The following is a 24,595-nucleotide window of genomic DNA, read 5'->3' on the forward strand; positions in this document are numbered from 1 at the left end:
GACATCTTGGTGACAGTCTTGGAAATTGGACACTGTTACTTCCTCCATATGCTGTTTGTTAGGAGTGGGTCATTAAGTCCAGCCCCTACTTGAGGGGCAGGAATTGCAGCAGAATGGGGTATCAGCAAAATGGGGTGACTGAGATTGCAGCAAAATGGGGTGACTGTGAGATGTAGGGGTTTCTGGTGCTGAGAGGGGGGATGGATTTTCTGCCCAAGGCAGACATCAGACATCAGTGTTTTTGCAGAGTCCTAGCCAGCTAGAGCTCTATTGTCTGCCTCAGGCTGGGGTGGGTATGGTTCACTCCAGCCACTTCATTAGCATGGGGACTTGTCCTTCTCCCCATCAGGCAGCAGTGGATGGCTGCTGGCACCCAGCCAGGTGTGGGGTAGGCCGTCTCAAGACCTTGAGAGCCAGATGTTGTTTGCTGCTGGTGCCATGGTAACCTGCTCAGGTGCCCTGGGCACTCTTCCGGGCTCCTAAGTGGGAACTGCCTGGCCTTGGCATGGAGGCCTGGATTTGCTTCTGTCTGCATCCGGAGCTGGCCAGTTCAGGGTTTGCTGGCTTTGTTGGCATTATCTTTTGGTGATGTAGTTTCTGAATCCAGAATATGTCTGACGTGAATGAGTACGGGGACAACAGGATAGAGTATTTGAAATTGGACCATCTTGGAAAATCTGGGACATCCCCCATCTTGTGACTGATGGGCCAGTCCCCATGAGGCTGGGGCTGCCTGGGCTGCAGGCTCTGGTGGCGCTGGCTAAGAGACCCCAGTGAAACTCCCCCCAGGGGTCATATTGAGGCTTCTCTAGAAGATCCTGACTTCCTGCCTCCTTATTTTGGGCTGAATGAGGACCTGGCCAGTCCTTGGCTGCTTAATGTGGCATTTTGGAAACATTGCCCGGTAACCTGGCTTTATGGGAATCCTCCTGGTTGATTTTCTGGAGGCTTTCTTACTTTGCCCAGGACTAGGGCATCATGTCACGTGGTCTCTTGATTCTTGGACCCCAGCTGAAGGCAGTCTGCTGACATTTTTTTTTCTTCCTGTTTTATTGAGATATAATTGACATCCATCACTGTATTAGTTTAAGGTGTACAGTGTGATGATTTGACTTACATATATTGTGAAATGATTACTGCAATAAATTTAGTTAGCATCCACCATGTCATATAGACGTGCTGAAGTCTTAACCTGAGCCCCTGGTCAGCTAAGCCCTTAGGAGGTGACAAATTTCTTCTTGCCCTTCTGATGTTCATAAACTCCCCACCCCTTACACACACACACACACACACACACACACACACACACACACCCCTGAGAAACTTTTTCACACACACACACACACACACCCCTGAGAAACTTTTTCCCTGATTATTTTTCCTTTTCCAGACAGAGACATTGATATATTTGAATCATGGGCTGACAGTAATTAAAAAGCACATAACGTCATTTTAAAATGTAGTTGTTTTAGTTAATTGATTTTGCCGCCAGACCCAGAGGGAGAAAAAAAAGAACGGGGGAAAGAAAGCCATAGAAGGGGAGAGAGGTTTCTGCGCGTGACTGGAGGCAGCTGAGGGCCCTGCTTGAATCTAATTGCTGCAAATGCTGCAGGTTGTTTCTGCTAATGGTTTTCTGCTAAAGATCTGGGGGATGAGGCCTGCTTGGAGGGGGGTGACGTTTGTTTCAGCTGCACGAGGGGTAAAATTCTGCTTTTGGGACAGGGTCTATTTTTCCTTACTCTCTATCAGCATAAAGTACTTCCAGCGAACACTTTGAATCAAGGTTCCATTTAGAGATACTTTATTCATATTTAATTACAGCCTGTAGCCCCAATCTTTAATTACGGTTTTTTATAAGCCGGCTAGGAACATTCACTAGCAATCAATAATTATGTGTGTGTGTTGTGTGTGAGTGTGTGTAAGCACAGGAGGGTGTGGGTGTCTGACGTGCTTACTGATAAAGGGGAAGAGGATGGCTGCAGGGTCACCCCGGAGGCGGTGGGAGTGCATGGATGGGGTGGGGTGGGCCGGGTATCTGCCCCACAGGTTCCCTGGGCCGAGTGAGTAGTGCATCCTCACTTGCCATGACTCTTTGCTTCCACTGGTCAAATTGAGGATTTGGGCAAGTCCTCACAGCTGGGCCTCGTGCAGGGTGCTGAATGGGCACCTGGGCTTTGGTGGTATCTTGGGACCCCCACCCCCCACCCCTGGTGGGAGCAGGGAACTGTGGGAGGCCCCCCTCCCCATTCCCTGGGGATATGGGGGACCAGTCTTCCTCTTACCCTGAAGATTGGGATATGCTTGCCTTGGCGCGTTCCTCCCCCCACCCCCCCACCCCCACCCCCTGCAGCGCTCCTGGCAGCTGTTCCTGCCACACAGCCCTAGTGATGCCATGTCACTCTTCAGTTGCAGTGACTCTGCAGCGTCCCTGCAATGACTCTGATTTGAAGACTCGTTGTCCTTCTGAGAGAACGAGCAAGTGTTCCCAGGGAGCCAGGCGGAGGCTTGGGGTGGGAGTGGGGTCAGATAACCCCCAGGTCCTCTTGCCCATCCTAGCTGCCGGAGGTGAGGGTCTGAGTTCACAGCTTTTCTCCAGAAAACATTCTCCTTGGTGCTCCTTCAGGAATTACCAGAGGCTTTCCAAGGAAGTGGTGTTGATCTCATTATGTAATGGACAGGAATGTTGCTGAAGTTCCATCTCCCTTCAGTTCCTGGATCCCAGTCCCAGTAAGAGGGTGGGGAGGAAATGGAACTCTCACGTACTGGCCTCTTGGGGGTACCAGCCACCATGCCCAGGTTTCTTTCATCTATCCCTGCTGGGGCCTGAGAACACGCTGTGTCAGTCAGAGCCCCTTCAGTTGTGTGTGACAGAAAACAACTCAAACTACCTTCAGCAAAAAAAGATATTATAGGGCTTCCCTGGTGGCGCAGTGGTTGAGAGTCCGCCTGACGATGCAGGGGACACAGGTTCGTGCCCCAGTCCGGGAAGATCCCACATGCCATGGAGCAGCTGGGCCCGTGAGCCATGGCCGCTGAGCCTGTGCATCCAGAGCCTGTGCCCTGCAACGGGAGAGGCCACAACAGTGAGAGGCCCACATACCGCAAAAAAAAAAAGAAAAAAGATATTATAGGGTGGGCATCCAGGCATGGCTAGACCCAGGGGCTCAGCCATTGTGACCAGGATTCACTCTCTCTCTTGGCTCTGCTTTCCTCTTTGTTGCTACTGTGGGACCCCTGGTAGCTCCAGGCTTCACGTTCAAGTTTTAGCTTCAAGTTGAGCAGAAAGAAAGAAAAGCGCTTCTACAGTTCAAGCAAAAGGAAAACAGTTGAGTCTGATTGGACCCGTTGGGTCAATCTCTGATGTAATCAGTGTGGCCTGAGGTACCCGGGGTTCTGACTGATCAGGCCAGGGTCTCACCCCACTCTGGAGAAACAGGTGGAGTCCACCTGGGTAAATCCCACTCGTGACATGTGCTTTTATGTGTGAGGCCTTTGGAATAGTAGCAGTGTGGGAGTAGGATGGTCCAGCCATTTCAAAAGGAGGAAGGAGTTGATACAATCCCTCTCCTATAGAAAGAATAGTGGATTCAGTCCTTCAACAATATTTGTTTAGTACTGACTAGTTCCAGTCCTGTTCTAACTGTAGGGAAGTCAGCAGCAAACAAAACAGAAAAAAATTGCTGCCTATTTGGAGCTGATGTTCTAATGTGCTATAGGGCTGGTGGCCCTTTTGTTCTTAGTCTAAGCCCAGGTCCAGGATAAAGCGTTCTTGTGTGGAGAGACCCAGGGTGATTCAGGGGGATGATGTGGGAAGCATCTGGTCCTTAGGGAACCCAGAACTCACGAGGGAGGGAAAAAGGCAAGTTGGGGAAGGGGGCAATAGGAGGGGTACAAATAAATACCCAATAAGGAAGAAGGGGGGTGGGAAGCCAATCTGTACCCATCTCCTGTGACAGAAAAGGGTAGGCCCCTCCCATGCTGCCTGGACCTTTGGCCCCCGCAGGATGTTGATAAATGGCATGGAGTTAGTGAAAGCTACCAAAATGATGACAGGACTGGAGGGAGTGATTTATGAGATGAGATTAGCAAAGTGATGGTGCAGCCTAGCAAACAAAGGGATGGGGTGGTGGCCGTGGGTCGTGTGACCTCTGAAGTCCAAGGAGAGGAGAGGGGCTGAGGGGTAGGATGGAGTGGCTGCTGCCGAAGGGGGACAAAGAGAGGCAGCAGGGGACACGGACTGAGTGGACCTCAGCACGAGAGCCTGGGCGGTGTGAGAAGGAGCGGAGGCATGTGGCATACATATACACATTTGCATGCGTGTGTGTGTGTGTGTGTGTGTGTGTGTGTGTGTGTGTGTGTGAGTGAATGTCTGGCCTTTCCAGAATTGTGAGGCTATACAGGGAATTCAAGAAGTGGAGGGGATGAGAATTTCAGACCTGGACAATTTTGCAAAAGGCTTTTGGGGCCCTGCTTCCCATCTCGTAGAATATTCATATCTGGACCATCTATCTGACCACTCAAGTCAGACAGACTTTTCCTTCAGGAGAACTGGAATGGCATTTCTAAGAGGGAAGGAGGGAAGGAAGAAGAGAAGAGAAGATGGAAGAGTAAGGGGTATGTGTTCCATTTCATAGAGAAAGTGAGGCACAGAAGGGGCAGGGATCTGCCCAAGGTACTTGGGGTGGCATCACACATGAAGACCAAAAGCAGGGCTCTGGTGTGCAGAGATCTCTGCCAGGTGGCTGGGTCAGGAGTGGACTTGGGGACCCATGTTGAGGCTCAGGCGGCAGCAAGTGGTAGCTGTTGGGTTTGGAGCCTCTAACCTGGGCTTCCTTGAGCTTTCCAGATTGACAGGGTTGGAACATCTTCCGTCTGATCCCTGGGCTTGGGCTGCCCTGGGCCCAGGTTCTGTTAACTTTTGATCATATCCATACGTGAGAGCCTCGGAGACACAATGGTGGGGAATTAAATGGATGGATGATGCACGGTTCTGAACACTCGAGATGGCACTTTTTTGGCTTTAATTGGAGGTGCTCAGGGTACCCATGCACAGGTATGAGACCCACCCTCCATGTGTGCTTTCTGTCTCACTCCCTGCACTGGTGGCTGGTGTGAATTTCCATGGCACTAAAGGGCCCAGGCAAAGCAACTGATAGAGGAGAAAATCTGTCTTGGGGGCACTGGGCAGTGCTGGCCCTGGCCCATCCTCCGGGCCCCTCTCACTGAACCGAGTCATCTTAATTGCTGTGTCCTCTCTCCACTCTTGACAGATTCATGATTTGTTCATGAGCTTTGACGACACCCCTCTGGGAGCTGCCTCCCTGGCCCAGGTCCACAAGGCGGTGCTGCATGATGGGCGGACGGTGGCCGTGAAGGTCCAGCACCCAAAGGTGCAGGCTCAGAGCTCAAAGGACATTCTTCTGATGGAGGTGAGAGCCTTCCACCTTCCCCTTCCTTCAGATTCATTCTACATTTCCCTGGGATCCAGGCAGCCCCAGTGAAACTGGTTCAAGGCCTGTAGTTTGGAGTGTGGCCCTTTGAGCAGCAGAGTGAAAGAGGAGAGCCTGAGACCACAAAGGAGGTGTCATGACAGCGCTGTGACCAGGGGACCCATGGCAGGGTTGCTTGATTTTTGATTCATTCCTGGGAACTGTCTGTGGGTGGTCTCAGAACACGGTGGGCAGCTGCTGGGGCCAAGGAGACCTCAGGGGGATATTGTAGAAATGAGACGACCCACAGGTGATTTCCTTGGGGGTAGAAAAAGTTACTTCCTAATTTGTTAAATTATAACAAAAGGGAGCATGTGGTCAATCAAGGGATATGGAAATGACAGGCAGATCACATAGAAATATTTATGCAGATTGCACCTTTGCTTCCCTGATATTTTGTTTTGAATGAACAAAACGTGTATGCCCTAAAATGGCCCTGGGACCGCTGTAGTGGGGACTGTGCCTCTGGACTTTTCTAGCTCCATGCCTGGAGCAAGGAAAAAGGGTGAGCGACCAGGGCTTGGGCGGTAGCCAGCACCCCCAGTGGAGGTCAGCAGTCTGCCTACCCTGCCAGCTTGTCCCTCTCCTTCCTTTTCTCTTTCCCCTTCCTTGGTTCCCTTTCCTCACTTTGGACACTTAGTTTATTCTCTCAGCTCACTTTGACTAAACGTAACACGTACATAGGAATCAAGAGTGAGTGACCTGCATCTTCATCTTCAGGGGAGCTCGCCATTTAATGGAGCAGACAGGCTTGTACACAGAACAGCCCTTGACTATGAGCTCCGTCAAAGGGGTGTTTGCAAAGTGCCTTGGAGCCCTGTGCCTGGACTGTTGGGGGCATCAGGGGGCCTTCACCAAGGCACCCACGAGACAGCCAGGCAGGGGAAGGATGACCCAGCCTGTGCGAAGGCCCTGAGTCTTAGGGGAGCAGGCTGTGCTTGGAGAGCTTCAGCGGGTTCAGATGGAACGAGCTGGGCGTGGGTGCAGATGGGGCTGGGAAGGTAGGCAGGAAAGAACATGAAGGGCCTCGTATTCCAGGCTCAGGCGCAGAATGGTATACATAGTAAGTACGTATTTACTGTGGAACCGAGCAGATCTGATTTTCTTCTGTAGTCAGTGGGGAACCATTTAAGAATTTTAATCAGGGGAATGTCGTGATCAGATGTGCCTTAGAAATAAAAGTCTGTTGACAGTCTGGAGGATGTATTGGAAGGCAGAAAGACTGTAGCCAGGGAGACTAATTGAGGGGCTGCAGCCTTGGTCTGAGAGAGAAGAGATGATGTGAACCCAGGCAGTGTAATGGGGGTGGAGGAGAGGCATGGACTCACGGGGTGGAATCATCAGGACTTTGTGACCAGCTTTACATGGGATGGGGGAAAATACTGGTATGAATGAAAATGAAAACAAATTGTAAGTTTCTGGCTTAAATGATTAAATTTAGGTGCCTTTAACGATGTGTATCAGTCAGGATTCAGTTGGGGGAAAAAAGAACTTGCTCTAGGTATTTCAGAGGGAATTTAAAACAACAGAACATGGGGTTCACAGGGGATGGAATTGCTGAGAAGCCAAGTGGAATGGTGAGATAGTCACCAATAGCAGGAAGCCACTGCCACCCTCCAGGTGGAGGGACAAGGAGAAGAGGTGGTTCCCTGGAGCCCAGGTGCTGGGGCCACCTGAGGGGAGTGGATCACAGACCTCGGGACTGTCTCCTGGGGTTGGAGCCACAGATGCTGTTTGAGGCAGTGGGTGTTTCACCTCCTCCTCTTCCCCCCCCCGCCCACCCACCCCCCATATTCCACCAAACCTAGCTGGAAGCCGGTTGGCAAGGGAGCCTGGGGAATGTAGTTTCTTATGAGATTAAGGGGGTGGGATGGATGTCAGAGCAAGTGGAGTGGGTGACGGAGCAACTATGTTCTGTAAGACATTGCCGTCAGTAGTGTTAGATCAGGATCTCTCTGTCGGTCTGCAATTCAGGCTGGAAATACAGCTTCTGGATTTATCAGCAAGGAGACTCATGGGAGCTGAATCTGGGGCAGTAGCTGAGATGACTTAGGAAAGCTATATAGAGTAAAAATAAAAGGAAGGGGCAGAGAAAGAGCTGTGGGGAGCATCATCTGGGGAGTGTGCCCAGGAGGATGAGTTCCGGAGGGGACTAAGAAGGCATGGTCAGAGGGATTAGAGGAGAACCAGGACTGAGCAGCTACATCCAATGAGGACAATGTAGAGAAGAGAGCACTTCAGTTATCTAGCACCCCAACTGATACAACCACTAGTCTGCGTGATGAACCACCTGAAAACGCAGTGGCTTAAAACACCAGTCGTGTATTTTGCTCATGACTCTGCAACCTGGGCAGGGTGTGGTAGAGAGACTCATCTCTGTTTTATGTGGCGCCAGCTGGGGTGGCTTAACTGCAAAAGGAGGACCCACTCACACGGCTGGCAAGTTGGTTCTGGCTGTTGGCTGGGAGCTCAGCCGGTGGGCGCTGTGGGTCAAGGCCTCTCCAAGGCTGGTTGGGCTTCCTCACAGCATGGTGGCTGGGTTCTAAGAGGGAGTGTCCCAAGAGAATAAGGCTGAAAGCACATCACAGTCTTATGACCTAGCTGTGGCAGTCAAGCAGGTTACTTCTTCCTTACTTTATTGGTAAGAGCAAGAGTCACAAAGTCCCCCTTGGTTTAAGAGGCAGGGAAATAGACTCTACCTCTTGATGGGGGAGTGGCATGGTTCCAGAAGAGCATTAGAGTGGGAGGTATTGTTGCAGCCATTTTGGAAAATATAATCTGTCAGAATTACTGCATGTTGTCAAATGCAATATAAATTCGTAAAGCTCTGAAAAGAGTATTTTTGGATTTGGCGACTTAGAGTTCTTGGGAAGAGCAGGGAGAGTGGGGTGAGTGGGGTGGAAGAGAATTGAGGCCTCAGGGAGCAGAGACGGTTAATGTAGACTACTCTTTTCGTGTTTAGCCATGGATGGTGGGGGAGGGTGAGCATAGTGGTTAGAGCAGAGCACAGGATTAGCGGCGGGGACCTGGGGCAGGCTGTAGCTGAGGGGGAAGGGGCAGCAGAGCTGGGGACTTGGAGATTTAGGAGAGAGAAGTAACTGATAGATCTGGTTTAGGAGGAGCCTGGAGGGATTGGGCTCCAAGGACACAGGTGGAAACAGTAGGCTTTGGCAGCCCTTGTTTGAGGCTAGAGGAAGGTAGTAAGGCTGGATACAGATGAGTGAGTGGGGCAGAGGGGGGAGGTGGGGAAAGTGGACAGCTGAGTTGTATCAGCCTGATAGCCTCTATTTTTTCTCTGAAGTAGGAGGTAAGACCATCTGCTGAGAAAGAGGGGGTAGGAGGTGGCATGGAGGCTTGAGCGGGGAAATGAAGGTTTGGAATATTGCTGGGTGCAGTGGAAAAGGGAGCTAGCTGACCGAGACTCGGGAGCGGGGTTGCTGAGGTGCATTGGGCAGCCACCTGGAAACCTTAGTTTTCTGAAGCATCAGTCAGTACCTATGGAACAGCCATAGATGCAAGTGCACTGTGAGTCTCGGAGGATCCCTGGGTGTCCCGGGACCCAGCAGCTATGCCTGCATTAGCTGGGAACCTGTCTCTGCCCGGTGGGGCCAGCAGACCCACTGGGGCTGGGAGGACAGCTGACATCTTTTCTCTGCTCAGAGCCTCACTGCTCCCTAAGTAATGGTGGCCGTAAGGTCAATATCAATAATAGTAGTAATAAAAATTTGGCATCTTCCTGCCTGAGATAAGCATCAGATGCTTTTCTTGGAAATCACCAGCCCTGTGACTATGTGCAGAGCACAAAATGGCTCCTTCGCAGTGGCTGGGGCTGGGATCGCGAGGCAGATCAGAGACCCGCACTCACAGCCTTCAGGAGAGAAGCTGGAAATGAGGCCTGAGGCCACCACCTCCGTGGACCGTCAGCATTAGCAGCAGCACAGAGTGGTACTGCCTCGTCACTGGGCTTGGCCTCTGGTGGAAAAAAGTCCTATCTGGTCACCCTTTCTGCTTTACAACTAAGAGGTGCCAACTGGAAAGCTCATTTTGTTTTATATTTGAAATGAGTATTACTATTTTTTTCTAAGTCCAGACCTAAACGGTGCCTTGATTTTAGGAAGGACACATGCTCGGGTGTGCTTGGTAGGAAAAAAATGATTTCTAGGAGGCATTAGGGCTATCGTACCCACCAGAAACTTAGAGACAGAGGGGAGGCAAAGCTACTTTTCTGCAGAGCCTTCTGGTGTTTCTTTTCATGCCAGTTCCAGGTATTGTGTGACCTCATGCTTCTCTCCCACTGCCCACTATTGTCTCTCTCTCATCTCCAACCCTGTGATTGATCACAGCCTGGTCTTGAGAGGAAGAAAACCTGATTAAAGTAGTTCATACTAAGGAGAGAGTGGCTAATAGGCTTAACCTCTGGATATTTGCAGTTTAAGAAGTGGGCTTGTAAATCCAAACACATATCTGCTGTAAGGATAGAGGTTTGCAGAAATGAGACTTTTGAGAATAAGGAGGTGGGGGCTACTAGCTATATCAGTTAGTATGCTTTTAACTGCATGTATCAGGACATCCAACTAAAAGTGGTATAAATAATAGTAACCTATATTATCTTACATTACAAGACATCTGGAAGTAGGGTCAGCTGTTTCAAGGTTGACTAATCCATCACTTCTTTGTGGTTTTTAAGGACCCAGGTTCTTTATGTCTTCCACTCTGCCAGCTCAGCTTCCTGGCTTGTCCTTCTAAGGTAGTGCCCCTCATAGCTGCAAAACAGCTGCGGGGTTCCTGCTATTACAAGTAGATGATGTCCAGATGCCAGAGAGGGCCTGTTTCTTCCCTCATATTAAAAAGTAGCCCCTTAATAGAATTCCTTTCAGTTTTCATTGGCTAGAAGCAGGCCCACATCCCCAAGCCTGAATCAGTCTTGGCAAGAGGATTGGGACCACTTTGATTGGCTTAGACCAATCATGGTTTGCCTTCTCAGGCTAAGGCCTGCCTTCCTTGAAGGACAAGAAAGATGCAGAAAATTGAGGTTCTGTTAGCCAGGAAGTTGGCACCCAATAGCATGTGCCACCCCGGTGTTTTGTGTCTCCTCCTCTTGGGGAAGGGGATGGTCTCGGTGATAGCTGTTGACCAGTGCTAGAGAAACAGAGACGGACTCTCAGTAAATGGTGATGAACCTCATGGTGTCGGTGACTTTGCACAAAAGAGAAAGGCACAGCCAAGGGTGTTTTCAGCTTTGTCATTATCACCTGATATTGTCCCTTTAATAATTGGGGCAACTCTACTTCTAGATGCACGGCCAGTGACTCTTATTGATTTGAGTGGCTGTCCAGAGCCAGACTAATTGGGCCCAGAGATTGGAACAGTGATTCAGCAGCAAGGGGAGAACTGACAAGGCAGAGTCTGTCTGCTGGCGGGCTGGCTTTGCAGCCGTTCTTGCCTGCCCACAGTAGCAGGGAGCTTAGCAGGCCGAGCCTCACTGCCATGCTCACCATTTGAGAACAGGGTAGGACTCAGTTGACCCATGAAGCAGTAGTAAGACCATCATTCCCAGGTCCCAATGGCACTGTCCTGTATCACTCCCTGTCATCTCTTAAGCTTCTGAAATTGATGATGAACACCCCCGTGCTCTATCACCCCCTAAAGCATCTAACTCACGGCCGGGCTCCCTGCCCTTCATGTACCACCTGTCCCCACGGTGCTCTGCAGCATTAGGGTCGAACTCTCTGATCTGAGCACCAGAATCCCATCCACCATTTGATGTCATCCAGCCCATACCAAGGGACTCTAAAAGTAAAGACCTGTGACAGTAAATGTTTTCGATTTTTCTTGAACAACATTTTCAATGCATGCTGTCTGTCGTCTTGTTTCTTTTCTGAATGTGTTGATTGAGCAGTGGGTGGCTAGGTAATGTTTGTGTTGGCACAGAATCCAACAGCTGATTTTATTTTTTTTAATACATTTTTAAAAGCCCCAGAGATGTAGACCATCCCATGGTAACTTCTCTTCACCCTGTAATTCTGCTTTCTAAAAAGTATGCACTTTAATAACTTATCAGAACAAAGATAAACCCCGTGAATGGTAAGCTATTTGCATCACTCTGAACTGATTTTCGATCCTTGTCCAACATCCATTTTTACCAGTTCAGATCCGTGTAGGCATTCTATTTAGTGTCCTGTTTTTCCATAGAACATTATTTCTTTTATAATATATAATAACTTGATAGCAGTAACTCGAATTTCAGTTGCATTTTACAGTTTACAAAGCTCTTTTTACGCCTTATCTCAAGCTTCCTGTTGTATTGTCCTGTATTGTATTGCCTGAGACAGGGCTGCATAAAGAAAGAAGTGGAAAAAAAAAAAAAAACCCAACACGTGGGTCCAAGTCCCGCATTTGAAATTAAAAGCTATGTGACCTTGAGAAATGCTTTAACCTCTTGGATCTGATTCCCTTCTCTGTGAAATGGGCAAGAAGAAGCAGAAATGAGAGCATGTATATAAAGTGCCTCATAGCGCAGTGCCTACGCCTGGATAATGATAATTCCCCCCCCCTTTTTTTTTTGCTATTATAAACAGCAGTCACTAGTTTTCAAACTTTTATGTGACTCTCAAGTTTCCCCTTACATTTCTGTGTGGCTCATAATTTATTTTTCCTACTGTGAGCCAATAACCCTATAGGAGAAGGATTTCATTATTCTACCTTGAAGGAAGTATTAATTGTTGAATATACCTTGATTGATTAAGAAGACTCCAAATCAAGTAGAATATTCTCAGGCATCTTAAAATTGTGGTTCCCCCAAATTCAGAGGTAGTCCTTTCTCCCCCAAAATCTTAGAGGCATAAAAACTTAGTGCATTTGGGTAATGCACATGTGAACATATAATTATTTCTGGGGAGAGGGCAAATCTTTTGGAATGTTCATTTATTCATTCACTCATTCATTCATGTGAATATTCAGTAAACATCTGCTGGTTATTGAGTACGTGCTAGGCACTGGTGGAAAATTGGCTGCTGGAAGAATTTTACAGAGAAGATAAATTTGGGAGAAAAATAAAAAAGTCAAACTGATAACAACACCTGTTTTATTTTCGTTGATTGCATCTGTTGTCAAAAAAGAAAAACTGCAATCTACTTAGGGCAGGCTCTTAAGAACGGAATGGAATGAAAACAGAAGGTGAAACTGAGGAGTTTAATTTTATTTTCCCAAGCCAAGAAAAGTCTAAAATGACAGCAGCCTAAACCATTTTAGACTTGGACCAGACAACTGACCCCTCTCCCCACCCACTGTGAAGTTCAAGGGGTTGATAACCCCCCTGAATTATGTACAAAATTATGGGAGTATTTACATTTTCTGGACTTCATAGCTGGCATCAAAATTTCAAATTGGTGACTTCCTATAAAGGGGATGGTGTCCTATAAAGCTAAGAACCCCTGACTTCCATTCAAACAGACCCTCTCATTTTTAAGTAACCAAGGAAGTGACATGCCACCCACCACAGAATGCTTTTGAGACCAGTTTTATGAGTAGTGCAAATTTTTTTGGGTTATGAATTAGTTTACTAATTAGTTACTAGCAATTAATATCAATCAATAAAATCTTTGGCTGCTTTTATGATTCATGACATTAAGTATTAATAATAATCAATAGGACTAGTCATGACTAGTCACATAATTGATTAGTAACAGAAGAGTCTTTAAAGTGCCTTTCAGTGCTGTTTGGATATTAATGATAATTAAAAACTTCACAAATAGCAGTGACCATACAAATGATGAGGAGTTATTGTGTGGCCAGAAGCCTCATCTCCTGGTATAGACTCCACTGGGCTACATGTGGGTCTCTGTGTATACCTACGTCTGGTCCAAAGTCATTACCAAGAAGGTAATCAGTACATTTTGATTGAACAAATGAGTGAGACTCATTGTGGCTCCTTCCTTGTCCCTCCTGGGTGAGAAGCTCTGGAACCTAGGCTGGAGCAAAACACCCAAGAGGGTTCTTGCTTGAACTCAGAGCCCTGAGATTGGAATTCAGGTGCCTCGGATGACAGGTGTGCCCTTGGCCTGGGCTGGGCAGGTGCTTCTGTTTCCTGTGCACCAGCTCTGCCTCCCCTTTGGTGACAGCTGAGGGCCATCTGAGGGCACGGTGACGAGACAGGATGCCCGGCTCTGACACATGCGGCCTGGGCCTCACTGTTGCCACCTCTTCCTTCTTGTTTCGTGTGATGGAAACAGAAACAAAACATAAACTAAATCGATTATCATAAGGTCACAGGTCTAGCCCCTGAAAGACTAGACAAGACTTAAAGGAAATTAGACTGCAGCCAAATGTAATTAAAAAGGGTTTGAGAGAAATGGAGTATAATAACCCTGTGTGATGATTCTTTTAGAGTGGCGTCTGGTACATTGCCTCGGACATGGGATTTAAAAACAAAGCTGTAAAATGCCTTGTAGTTAATGGCCTTACTTTAGATTTATTTCTTTGTGCTGCATGTGCCTAATACAGTGTTGGACATCATATCATAGACCAGGGCAAACAGAAGCATGAGACAAGGCTCATAGCTGGGGCTCAGTAAGGCCTTCTGGATAGACTGGGTGGTGTCTTGGTCAGCTCAGGCTGCCATAACAAAATACCATAGACTGGGAGGCTTAAATGGCAGACACTTATTTCTCACAGTTCTAGAGGCTGGGAAGTCTAAGATCAAGGTGCCAGCTGATTCGGTTCCTGGTTGGAGCCTCTTCCTGGCTTGTAGACAGATGGCTGCCTTCTCCCTGTGTCCTCACCTGGCGAAGAAGCGGAGAGCTCTGGTCTCTCTTTCTCTTCTTATAAGGACACTACTCTTGTCACAGGGGCCCTACTTTCATGAGCTCATCTAGACCCAATTACTTCCCAAAGGCCCCACTTCCAAACACCATCACCCTGAGGTTAGGGCTTAACATATGAATTTGGGGACTGCATAAGCATTAAGTCCATAACAGATGGTACCAATAGGCCCATGGTTCTTTAGTTCTCGTTCCTTGTCCTTCTGCTCTAGCCAGGGCTAGAGGTGGGGATTCTCAGAGAACTTGAACCATAACCTATACCAAGAATTACTGGGAGGATCTGTCAGTGGTTCTCCCCAGGCCTGACTTTGAACACCAACAGGAGGGCTTATAGAAGAACAGGAGAGGTGCCTTCTGTGTCCCTCCCTCTCCCCACCCCCCCCCACCCCCCCAATGCTGGAATATCCCCCATCCCCCATGTCCCTGGCATCACCCTTGCTTACCCACTACAGTGCTATAGTCTGTGAACCTGTGAGACCATCTCAAATCCAGAGCTCCAGTGGTGGGGTAGCCTCAGAACTGAGTCCCTGCCCACGGAGGGGCCGTGGTGTGCTCTGCAGATGTCTCTGGGCTCTTGTTCTCTGCCAGTGATGTTTGTTTCACATAATTAAACTGACAACTGAAATGCCAGATAAGTCTTCTGAAACTCACTCTTTCATCATGTCCTGACTCAAGAGTCCACAGTGGGCCCAGATCTCCAAAAATCCAAGCTTTTTACCCAAGTGGTCAAATCCCTCATCTCTTACTCCTCTTGTCTTATCCAACCTTGGTTTCTTATTCCAATTTGATTTTTTATCATGAAATATTTTAGATGTATTCAATACAAAAAGCATAGAAAATAATATAAATGCTCAGGTGCCAACCACTCAACCTAAGAAATAAACAAAATGTAGCTGCTGCCCCCTCCCAGCCCTTTTTAAACAGGACCACGAAGCACAAATCTGGGAGAGGCAAAGGCAGCAATTCAGCAACGTGCTTAAGAACAAGGGTTTTGGGGCCGGGTAGACCCAAGGGGAATTCTGGCTCTGCTTCCTTGCTGGGCAAATTCAGGAAAATCACATAACCTCTCAGAGCCTCAACTTTCTTAATCTGTAAAATGCAGATGATAAGGGTGTGTACCTCCCAGAGACACTGTGAAGAATAAATGGAGGAATAAGGCAGGTAATAGTGCTTACCCAGTGCTGGGCAAGTGGGGAACGCTCAGTAAATGGTGGTGGCCGTTTCTGTTCGCGGCTGTTGGGCTTTCATAATCTTGGATTTGGACTACAGAGATGGGCCCCAGGGGAACTGTTTCCCCTCCCACCCTTACTCCAGGGGCGGCCTGGGTACTTGTCAACTCCCAGACCCAGGCAGGAGGACAGAGAATGTACCTCCCTTGGTGGGGGCCGTGGACAGACTGATGGGGTGCTTGATGGGTTTTAGGTGCTCGTCCTGGCTGTGAAGCAGCTATTTCCAGAGTTTGAGTTCATGTGGTTGGTGGATGAAGCCAAGAAGAACCTGCCTTTGGAGCTGGATTTCCTCAACGAGGGGAGGAACGCCGAGAAAGTGGCCCAAATGCTCAAGCACTTTGACTTCTTAAAGGTAGGAGGTCAGGGCCATGGGGCCCTGGTGGTTGGGCGGAAGAGGGCAGGGGAAAACTGGTCCCAGCCCTGAGCATCCCCCCTTGCAAGACATGAGCGGGGACATCTCCTTCCTGAGTCTTCCTTCTGAGGGTGACTGATTTGTCCCTGGTGATGCACATTAAAGCCCTTGAAGGCAAAGTTATTGATACAAATTAGCAAAGGGGATTGTTGACTTTTTGAACAAATATTTTTTTTTATTGAATGACCTACAGTTGCAAGACCTTGAGCACTCCTGAAGGCCTGTAAGCCATGGTTTCCACCTTCATGAACCATGGGATGATGACATTGATGATGGTGACGGTGATAGCTAACGCTAGTATACTCTGGCACTGTTTCTAAAACTTTACTTATATTACATCAACTCATTGAATACGCAGGTCTGTATCACACAACACATGTGTCCTAGAAATCTCCACAGTATGCAAAATCACACAAGAGAAACCACAAGGTGTATGGGCAAAATAGGGTTAGGCTTACCACATTCAAAAATGTCACCAGTGACCCAGAAAATAAAAGCGGATAGGAACCTAATGAAATGGTAGCATAGTTTTACACATGGTAAGTGGCTAAGAAATACATAAGACCACAGTACACACACCACTTTACTTGACACAGGCTTGCGGAAGTGGGCATCAGAAGAGTGGCTGCTTAGGAGTTACTGTAAAGAGGTGGAAGGAGGGTCATCTGAAATTGGACAGCTGTTGTGACCCCAGTTATGGGTGAGTGTAACCCATAACATACGTGGTGATGTTTGAGGTGTGTCTGCTTTGTGTATTCCTGTGCGGATCAGCTGGATGCAGTTTTCTGCATTTCCAAGTATTTCTCGCAGATGATACTGCACATAAGTGAATGTAAAATTTGTGTTATGATCAAATTGTCCCCTAATTTATCATTCACATTGGAACAGATTTGTGTTTTCAAGTATTTACTAGAACTGCTGGTGTGATAGGAGACACTTACTGTGGGAAACAACATCAAATGACACAAAGTCCCAGCTCAGTGAGAGGTCCTGCTCTAAGGATTCAGAAGAAGGTGCTCCTGTGGGGAGCAGGGCAGGGAAGGCTCTAATGAGGAGTTGGCCTTGGAGCTGGTCTTTGAGGACTGTCCTGATGTTCCCCACGGGGCCCGTGGAGGTCGGAGTGAGAGAGATGCATGCCCACACCACTGCTCTTCCAACACATTTTGTCCATGGTGGGGCTTAGATTCATTTTCCGGGGGGACCACTTCATCACAGCAGTGCAGGGGTTGGGTCCCTCTGGCAGTCTACATGGAGAGATTGACTTTCAACTCTTGGAAGAGATCAACCCTTTGCTTTTCACTGGGGAGACCTGGAGAATGTGGGAGGGGGAGGCACAGGGCTCCAGGTACTAGTTCTGGAGCAAACAGTCCAGTGGGGCTCTTCCTGGGGAGAGTCTCAGCATGTGGACTGGAAGGTCTCTTGCTCTGGACTAAAGTATCCACGTGGCTTCTGAAGACATCCTGAGAAACAGAGACCGTGTTTATACTGTACTTCTGCTATCCGGATTGATTAATAGAGATGGGGAGACTGAGGGTGCATCTACCCTTGCTGCCTGAGAGTCCTAAAGCTTGGTTCACGGGAGGAAGACCTACAACTGTGATGAGCAGTGTGGCGTCTTGATACGCTGATTTGGTGGAAGGTGTGGCCACTGGCAAAATCCAGCTTTTTGAGTGAGTTGGGGGTCAGGTCTGTCAAGATGCCCCCAGTGTGCTTGACTGGATTTTCCTTAAACAGCCCTACAAGGCAAATGCCATTATTTGTACAGACCCTCTTGCTTGGGCGAATCCAGATGATGTGGTAACATTGCCCCAGCCTTGAGCTTCAAACCACCAATTCAATGAAAACTTGGCTTTCTAATGCAAGTAATAATATTAACTAATTGAAATAATGCTGTGGGGTCTGAATTATGCTTCCACTTACATATTCCTTTTCTTTCATTCCATTATTCCACATTTATTGAGCATTTCCTGGGCCTGTTGCTGTGCTAGGATCTGGAAGGTACCTAGATGAGTAAGAGATGGTTGGCTCCTGCCTGGGAAGACTTCCCATCTAGTGGGAGACAAACACACAGCATGTTGTTATAGTACAGGTTGGTTAGCACTATGCCAGAGACTGATCTATGTTTCTGTGGATGCCCAAGAGGAAGTACTTAATTCCACCCAGATAAGGTGCTCAGAGGGGGCTTCCAAGACGTGTTGATTATACAAAGGGATAGGCAATGTTTACTGAATGTTTCTTCTGTGGCACTGAACACTATGCTGATACTAGGACACTGAATCCTTCCAACAACCATCATCCCATTTTACAGATGGTAGTCTTAGAGGAGAGGAGTTAGGGTACAAACAGGACTTTTGACTTCAACTCTGAGGCTCGTCTAAGGACACTTTGTTGCCTCTTAGCCGGCAGGGGTGGTCCTCCGCGCCCAACAGAACCATCTCCTCCACTGTTCCCATGGAAACAGCAAAATCGTCCCCTGGCTAGGGCCAACTAGCATCTGTCAGACCAAGACATGTAATGATAATAATAATAATAACACAAATTTTTGAAACGAGGCTGCCAAATGGGTAAATAATTAGTGTAATGATTTGACCTGCTGCTTCTAAAACCCGCACACCATTCCTAAGACAATGGTAGAATTAAGGCTCCTGAGTAATTAATTTTCTCTAAACACATAACAAGTGGGAAGCAAATTTTGCGTTGCGAACCCCGTTCAGCTCTTAAAACAGGAGATAGATTGCTTTTGCACACTGGCACCCCATCACAACATCTGTGCATAATTAAGCCTCAGCCAAGAGTTTACCTCTCAGTGTGTGAGGCCTCTTCCAGTGGGGTTTAATAACCTCAGCCCTATGCTATAAATCTCCGAGCCTCAGACAAGCACTGAATGCAAATGTGGTGTCGGGGAGACGGGGAGAAGGTGATGGGGCAGCCAGGCCGAACGGTCAGACCAGGGCATTTGTAGATCTGGCATTGGAGTGTGTGTATGCTGTGGGGAGGGGACAGGACAAGCAGTGAGGTTTGTGACTGACCTTGGGGACAACTGGGACAAGATAGAGGGAGAAGCCTTATAACCACAGGGTTTCGGACTGGAAGGGATGAGAGTGTGTCTCTATGTGGAGGTGGGGCTTGGTGGGGGGTTATCTCTGGAGCAGGGGCCACTGCAGGGTTTTTTAGTGCTAGGTAAGGGGCCTGGGACACTCCAGAAACTGTGGGCAAACCCTGAGGGGATGAGCATGCTTTTGGTGAAACACCATAACTTCCTAAGACTCTCAAAGATGAAGAAGCACTGATGTGTCATAATTAGTGTTTGTTAATAGTTTTTACATGCCTGTGCTGTGTTAGACACTTTTAAAGTGCTTTATGTATATTTACTCTTTAATCGTTATACAGCCCCACAAGGGAAATGCCATTATGAGCTCCATGTCAGCAGCAGGGAAGCTGAGGCCCAGAGAGATGAAGCCACTTGCCCAAGGTTACACAGTTTCCTGGTAAGGGACAGAGGCAGCCTGGCCCCAAGCCTGCATGTTAAACCTTGAGCTCTTCTCCCTCTGTAATAACTTATGGGCAGATCTGAGTTATGCTGAACTGTCTGTTGCATTCGCTCTCAGCCCTGGTTGTGTTTCAGAACCAGTGAAATTCTACGTGGCTGTCATATGGCGGCTGCCGTGTTGAGCACCGGGACCTCACACATGCATAGTAGGAAGTAAGGAGCGTCGCTTTCCTTGTAACTGTCGTCACCCTTTTACAGTGAGGGAACTGGCACTCAAGAGAGGTTATAAAGCTTACCCAAGTCACACAGCTTGGAGGTAGCAGAGCAGGGGCTCCAGCCTGACAGTCTGACTTCAGGTCTCTGCTGTGCTCCACTGGGCTCGGCTAATGGGACGACTGTGGCCCTGGATGACCGGGGGCTGGCCCGGACAAGCCAGGTGTGCTGACCAAGCAAAGAGGAAGCACAGGGTCAAGGCCAGTTAATGAGGCTGAGGCCAGGGTTTGGGGCTGGAACTTTCCATCATCTGTGCCCTCCTTCCGGGGGTCAGGATTGGCTCTGGTATGGGGCAGGCAGAGCCTACAGGAGCAGGGCCTCTGCTCTGTGGTGAGAAGTTTAGACGCCAGACCCAGAGGTCCTGATGACCTGTGTGGGGTGAGCAGGCACCCTGGCCAGGAGCCTCTCGGGGTTTATTTTTGTTTGGGCAGGGGACAGGGTGGTTCTTATTGCCTCTTTAAAAATTTTCTCTTTCATTTTCCATTCCTTGATGGAAGAAGCTGAGGAAGGGATGGTGGTGAAACATCGCTGTTGGGGTGAAATAAATTTCACCTTACAGCCCCAGAGCCTCCTGCTCACATGATGATTTAGGGACGAGTCACTTGACCTTGTGTCACCTGTCAAGCCAAGTTTCTCCTAATTGAGCAGGAGGCACATTTGCATTTTGCAGTCATTTCCATGTTACATCCATCGAGGGGCAACTGCAGCCCTCCCTGAGCTCCCAGGACAAACCCTTCTGCCTCCCATTTTTTTTGCTGTCTCTGCTGTTTCAGAGCTAAGCAGCTGAGGCAGGCGCATATTCCATTGGGAGACTGGGGGGAAAGGTGGAAGAGGGGAACCCAGTACACCGGTGACCCTGACTAACAAGCCCAGGGAGTCTCCAGCTTTTGGGTTTTCTCTCTGGTCTGTGGCTCTTTCTTGGCTGTTTTCCCTGTTGCCCCAGGCAGTCACGGAGGGGAGGGGTCTGACCTCCAGTTTCCAGAGCCCCAGGCACCCACGGCCAAGCTTGGGTCCCAGACAAACAGGGGAAGGACTTAACCCCCAAATATGTCCCTTTCATTTGGAAGCCACCACCAACCGCAGCAAACTTGTACTCATATTTTTAAAGAGATTTTTTGAAAAATGCCAAGCGAGACTGAATTTTAAGTTCAAAGTAACATAGGGTCACAGATTTCTCTAATGGCCTAGACTTTCAAATGGCAAAAACTGCAGGAAAGGAGCAAACCAAAATGACTCCTTGATTTCAGTAGGAGCTTTTGTTCCAGGGAGCCCAGGGTGTTCACTTGTATGTATGTCACCTTTTGTCCCCAGAGCTCCTTATTGAGATGGAGCAGGAACAATCTCCTTTCTAATGAGGGAAACTGAGGCATGGAGGAGTTAAGTGTCTGGACTCAGACACAACAGTTGTTAGCAGAACCAGGAACAAGAAAGGTTTCTTGGCTTGAGGGCTGCTATCTTACTGCTAGGTGAGCTTTGAGGGTTGGGATGAGGGAAGTCCTTATTCCCCAAAACACTTGAATTAGGTGCCCTTGCTTCTTCATTCGTAAGTGGAATAAACCCATTAAGTTGTTGGGGAATCATGGCATGCTGAAGTCCTGGTCATTCTTCCCTCCTGGCCATGGTGGGACTCATAGGTGTCACTCACTCACAGGGCAGCCCAGCAGTCCTTGGTGCAGCCCAATCTCTTGGCTACTCCTGGGGAAATCTGTTCTCTTTTTGGCTTTGGGTGCCCTTAGAGTCAGAGGGGGTTGGAGAGCATATCAATTAGGAATGCATTTGTCTGCAGGTAACTGACAGCTCCATTCAGAGTGTCTTAAACAAAAAGGGTGTATTTTCCTCACATAGTAAGAAGGCTTGTAGCAGTTGCCTGTTGATATTGTCTCAGTGGTTTGACAGTATCAGAGCTGGCATCTCTGATTTTCTTAGACTTTTCCTCATGGTTATAAGATAGCTGCTGCAGCTCCAGGTATCACATTCACTCGCAAGGTAGGAAGAGAAGGGTAAGAAGAGTTGCAATATTTACAAACATCCCTTTTTATTAAGAAAATAAAAACCTTCCTACACCCCCTAACAGACCTCCACTTATGTCTCATAAGCCAGAACTGTGTCACATGGCCATAATTATTGCAGGGCAGACAGGGAAAGAATTTAGTTTCCCCTGTCTCAAGGGAAGAGGAGGATTGGGACTAGGTGTTGGGTTAGGCTTCAGCCCTGCCTGCCACAGGAGGCTTCAGGAAATGGGCATGAGAAAACTCATGACTTCGTGACTGAAAAATTCATCACTCAGCAAAAATTCGTTCAATCATTCATACATATAATAACACCCATTGCACAGGTGAAGAAACTGAGGCAGAGGGTTTATATTCACATGAGGAGCCTGAAACAAGCCTGGTGTGAGAGAGAAATTGCTTCTAACACCAACTCTGGCTCAGATATTAGAGGTTCCATGCATTTTCCCCTAAGTCCCCGTTTTGGTGTGGGCTCTTCATTGTGTCTGGAAGGCACTGAGGAGGGTGGGAAGCCCTTCTCTGGTCCCCAAGCAGGAGGGGTCACTAAAGGAGGCCTTGCTCCTCGCTGGTGGAGGCGGAACAGCCTACCCTTCTCTCTTGGCCTGCCTCCCGCTTTCCCCACCGATCCCTGCTGCGGGGGGGCCTTCCCTTCCGTTCCTGGGAGGAGCGTGTGCTGATGTCTGGCTCACGTGCCTGTCTGCAGCCCCCTTGCCCACAGCTTCCAGACTCCTGCCTCCTTCTGACCTGCCCTTTCCTATTCCAGGTCCCCCAAATCTACTGGGAGCTGTCCACCAAGCGGGTCCTTTTGATGGAGTTTGTGGACGGCGGGCAGGTCAACGACAGAGACTACATGGAGAGGAACAAGATTGACGTCAATGAGGTAAGGTCAAGGGCGCTTGGCTGCTGGCGAGGGACGGGGCTTGGGCGGGGCTGCCTAGCAAGGGCAGGTGTGTCTGGGTGAGGTCTCACGGCCTTGAAGTGGGGCCTGTTGTCTGAAGAATTATAACATCTCTGAGCACAAAGCAGCCTTCCAGGTCCTCTATGGCAGCTCTCTGCCCATCTCCTAGAGCTGGGGTTGGCAGCAGGCAACGGGGTGGGGCACGTGCTGAGCCCCACCTGCTGCAGGGCAGCAGCTCCTGCCCGGACAGGGGATTACCATGTCTTCTTGTGCCATCTGAGCCCTGCAGTGCAGAGAAACTGAAGAACAATGGTGCAAGTCCATGGGACTTAATCCTCTGCCCTTTGGGCCCTGGACGCACCTCCTCCCTCTTCCTGCCCTCCCCAATCTCCAGGTATCAGGCCAAAAGGGCGCAGCAGTAGCCAGCTAGTGGTCTGGAGTGAAAAAAAGAGGGGCTTCTGTCTCTCGCCTGCCACCTGATTGGCCTCAGGGAAAGCTGACAGGTGGGCTGGAGCCTGTACCCCATTTTCTTCTTCTTGGTCACCATGGGGTCCCACAGGTAGGGATGAGGTTGTCCTTTTTCCAGCAGCATTCATCATTTTTTAGTCCCTACTCTGTGCTAGGCGTGAGGGTTCAGAGTGGAACTAGACACAATTCCCTTTGTCAGGGAGTTCCCAGCCTAGCTTTGGAGTCAGACACACAACTCTATCCTTATAGCCATCTCTCAGGCAACGCAACGAGGGGTGAGCCAGTCCCCAGGGAGCCACAAGGAAGAAGTGCTCACCTCTGCCCCAGGCGGGCTTCCCCAGCAGGATGAGCGGGAATATGCCCGGGATGTGTGCGTGTGTGTGTGTGTGTGTGTGTGTGTGTGTGTGTGTCGGGGTGGAGGTATTGGGGGTGCAGAGCTGGTACTGCAAGGAAGGGTAAAGGAGTGGTGAAGTTTTTTTTCTTTTAATAAATTTATTTTATTTATTTATTTGGCTGCGTTGGGTCTTCGTTTCTGTGCGAGGGCTTTCTCTAGTTGCAGCGAGCGGGGGCCACTCTTCATCGCACTGCGCGGGCCTCTCACTGTCGCGGCCTCTCCTGTTGCGGAGCACAGGCTCCAGACGCGCAGGCTCAGTAGTTGTGGCTCACGGGCCCAGTCGCTGCGCGGCATGTGGGATCTTCCCAGACCAGGGCTCGAACCCGTGTCCCCTGCATTGGCAGGCAGATTCTCAACCACTGCGCCACCAGGGAAGCCCAGTGGTGAGGTTTTGCAGGGCTGCAGGCAGATGGCGAAGGCCTTAGGCATGACCCTGAGGTACTGGGGAGTCATTGAAGGGTGAGTAGTGCAGTGATATGACCCCTCTGGCTGGTGGGAGGAGGGAAGGAAAGGGACCAGACCCAGCAGAAGTGAACGCTCTTGGCTACTCCCTCTCGGGCAGCACACGAAGATGAGCCTGTGGTCCCAGTGGTGGCCCAGAGGAAGAAGCCGTACTTTGGCTCAGCAGACGAGCCAGTGGGAATGGCAGGAGAGCGTGCAGATTGTGAGCCCAGGCCTCGGGTGCCTGTGTGGCCTCTGCAATGCGGACGATGATAGCCTCACTTCTAAAAACATTGGGAGGACCTCAAGAGTTAGTGCACAGCAGTGCCTAGAACAGTGCCTGGTGCATGCTGAGCGCTCCAAAATGGCAGCAAGACTGTTGTTTTCACTCTTTTCTTTGGGCTCCGGCCTTTCCTTCCTCCTCCTTTATCGCCTTTTACCGTGAATGTTTGCTGAATGCCTGACTCCCTGTGCCAGGCCCTTTTCTCCATCATAAACTCAGGAGGGAGGTCTTATTGTCTCCATTTTGCAGATGAGGAATCAGAGATTCAGAGAAGGAAGGTAACTTGCCCGAGGTCACACAGCTAATAGAGCTAGGATTGAAACCCAAGTCTCTCTGACTCCAGTACTCCTCTTAGTTCATTAAAGGAGGGCCTGCATCAGAGGGTATGGA

At 49.1% G+C, this 24,595-nt stretch overlaps 1 protein-coding gene across 5 annotated transcripts in view; it reads left to right on the top strand.

Moving 5' to 3' along the window:
* Window positions 1-24,595, top strand: part of ADCK1 (aarF domain containing kinase 1) — a 111,620-nt gene that overhangs the window by 65,260 nt on the left and 21,765 nt on the right. For 4 of the 5 annotated variants that reach the window (XM_082618966.1, XM_082618965.1, XM_082618962.1 and 1 more), the window contains 3 exons: window positions 5,271-5,429; window positions 15,731-15,889; window positions 22,485-22,601. In XM_082618966.1, the coding sequence (XP_082475092.1) occupies window positions 5,271-5,429; window positions 15,731-15,889; window positions 22,485-22,601 (435 nt within the window). The remainder of the gene's footprint in view (window positions 1-5,270; window positions 5,430-15,730; window positions 15,890-22,484; window positions 22,602-24,595) is intronic. The other variant, XM_082618964.1, reaches the window with a different exon arrangement.

The sequence above is a fragment of the Mesoplodon mirus genome (assembly GCF_964341445.2).
Source record: "Mesoplodon mirus genome assembly, chromosome: 4".
In the NCBI taxonomy this organism is placed as follows: Eukaryota; Metazoa; Chordata; class Mammalia; order Artiodactyla; family Ziphiidae; genus Mesoplodon; species Mesoplodon mirus.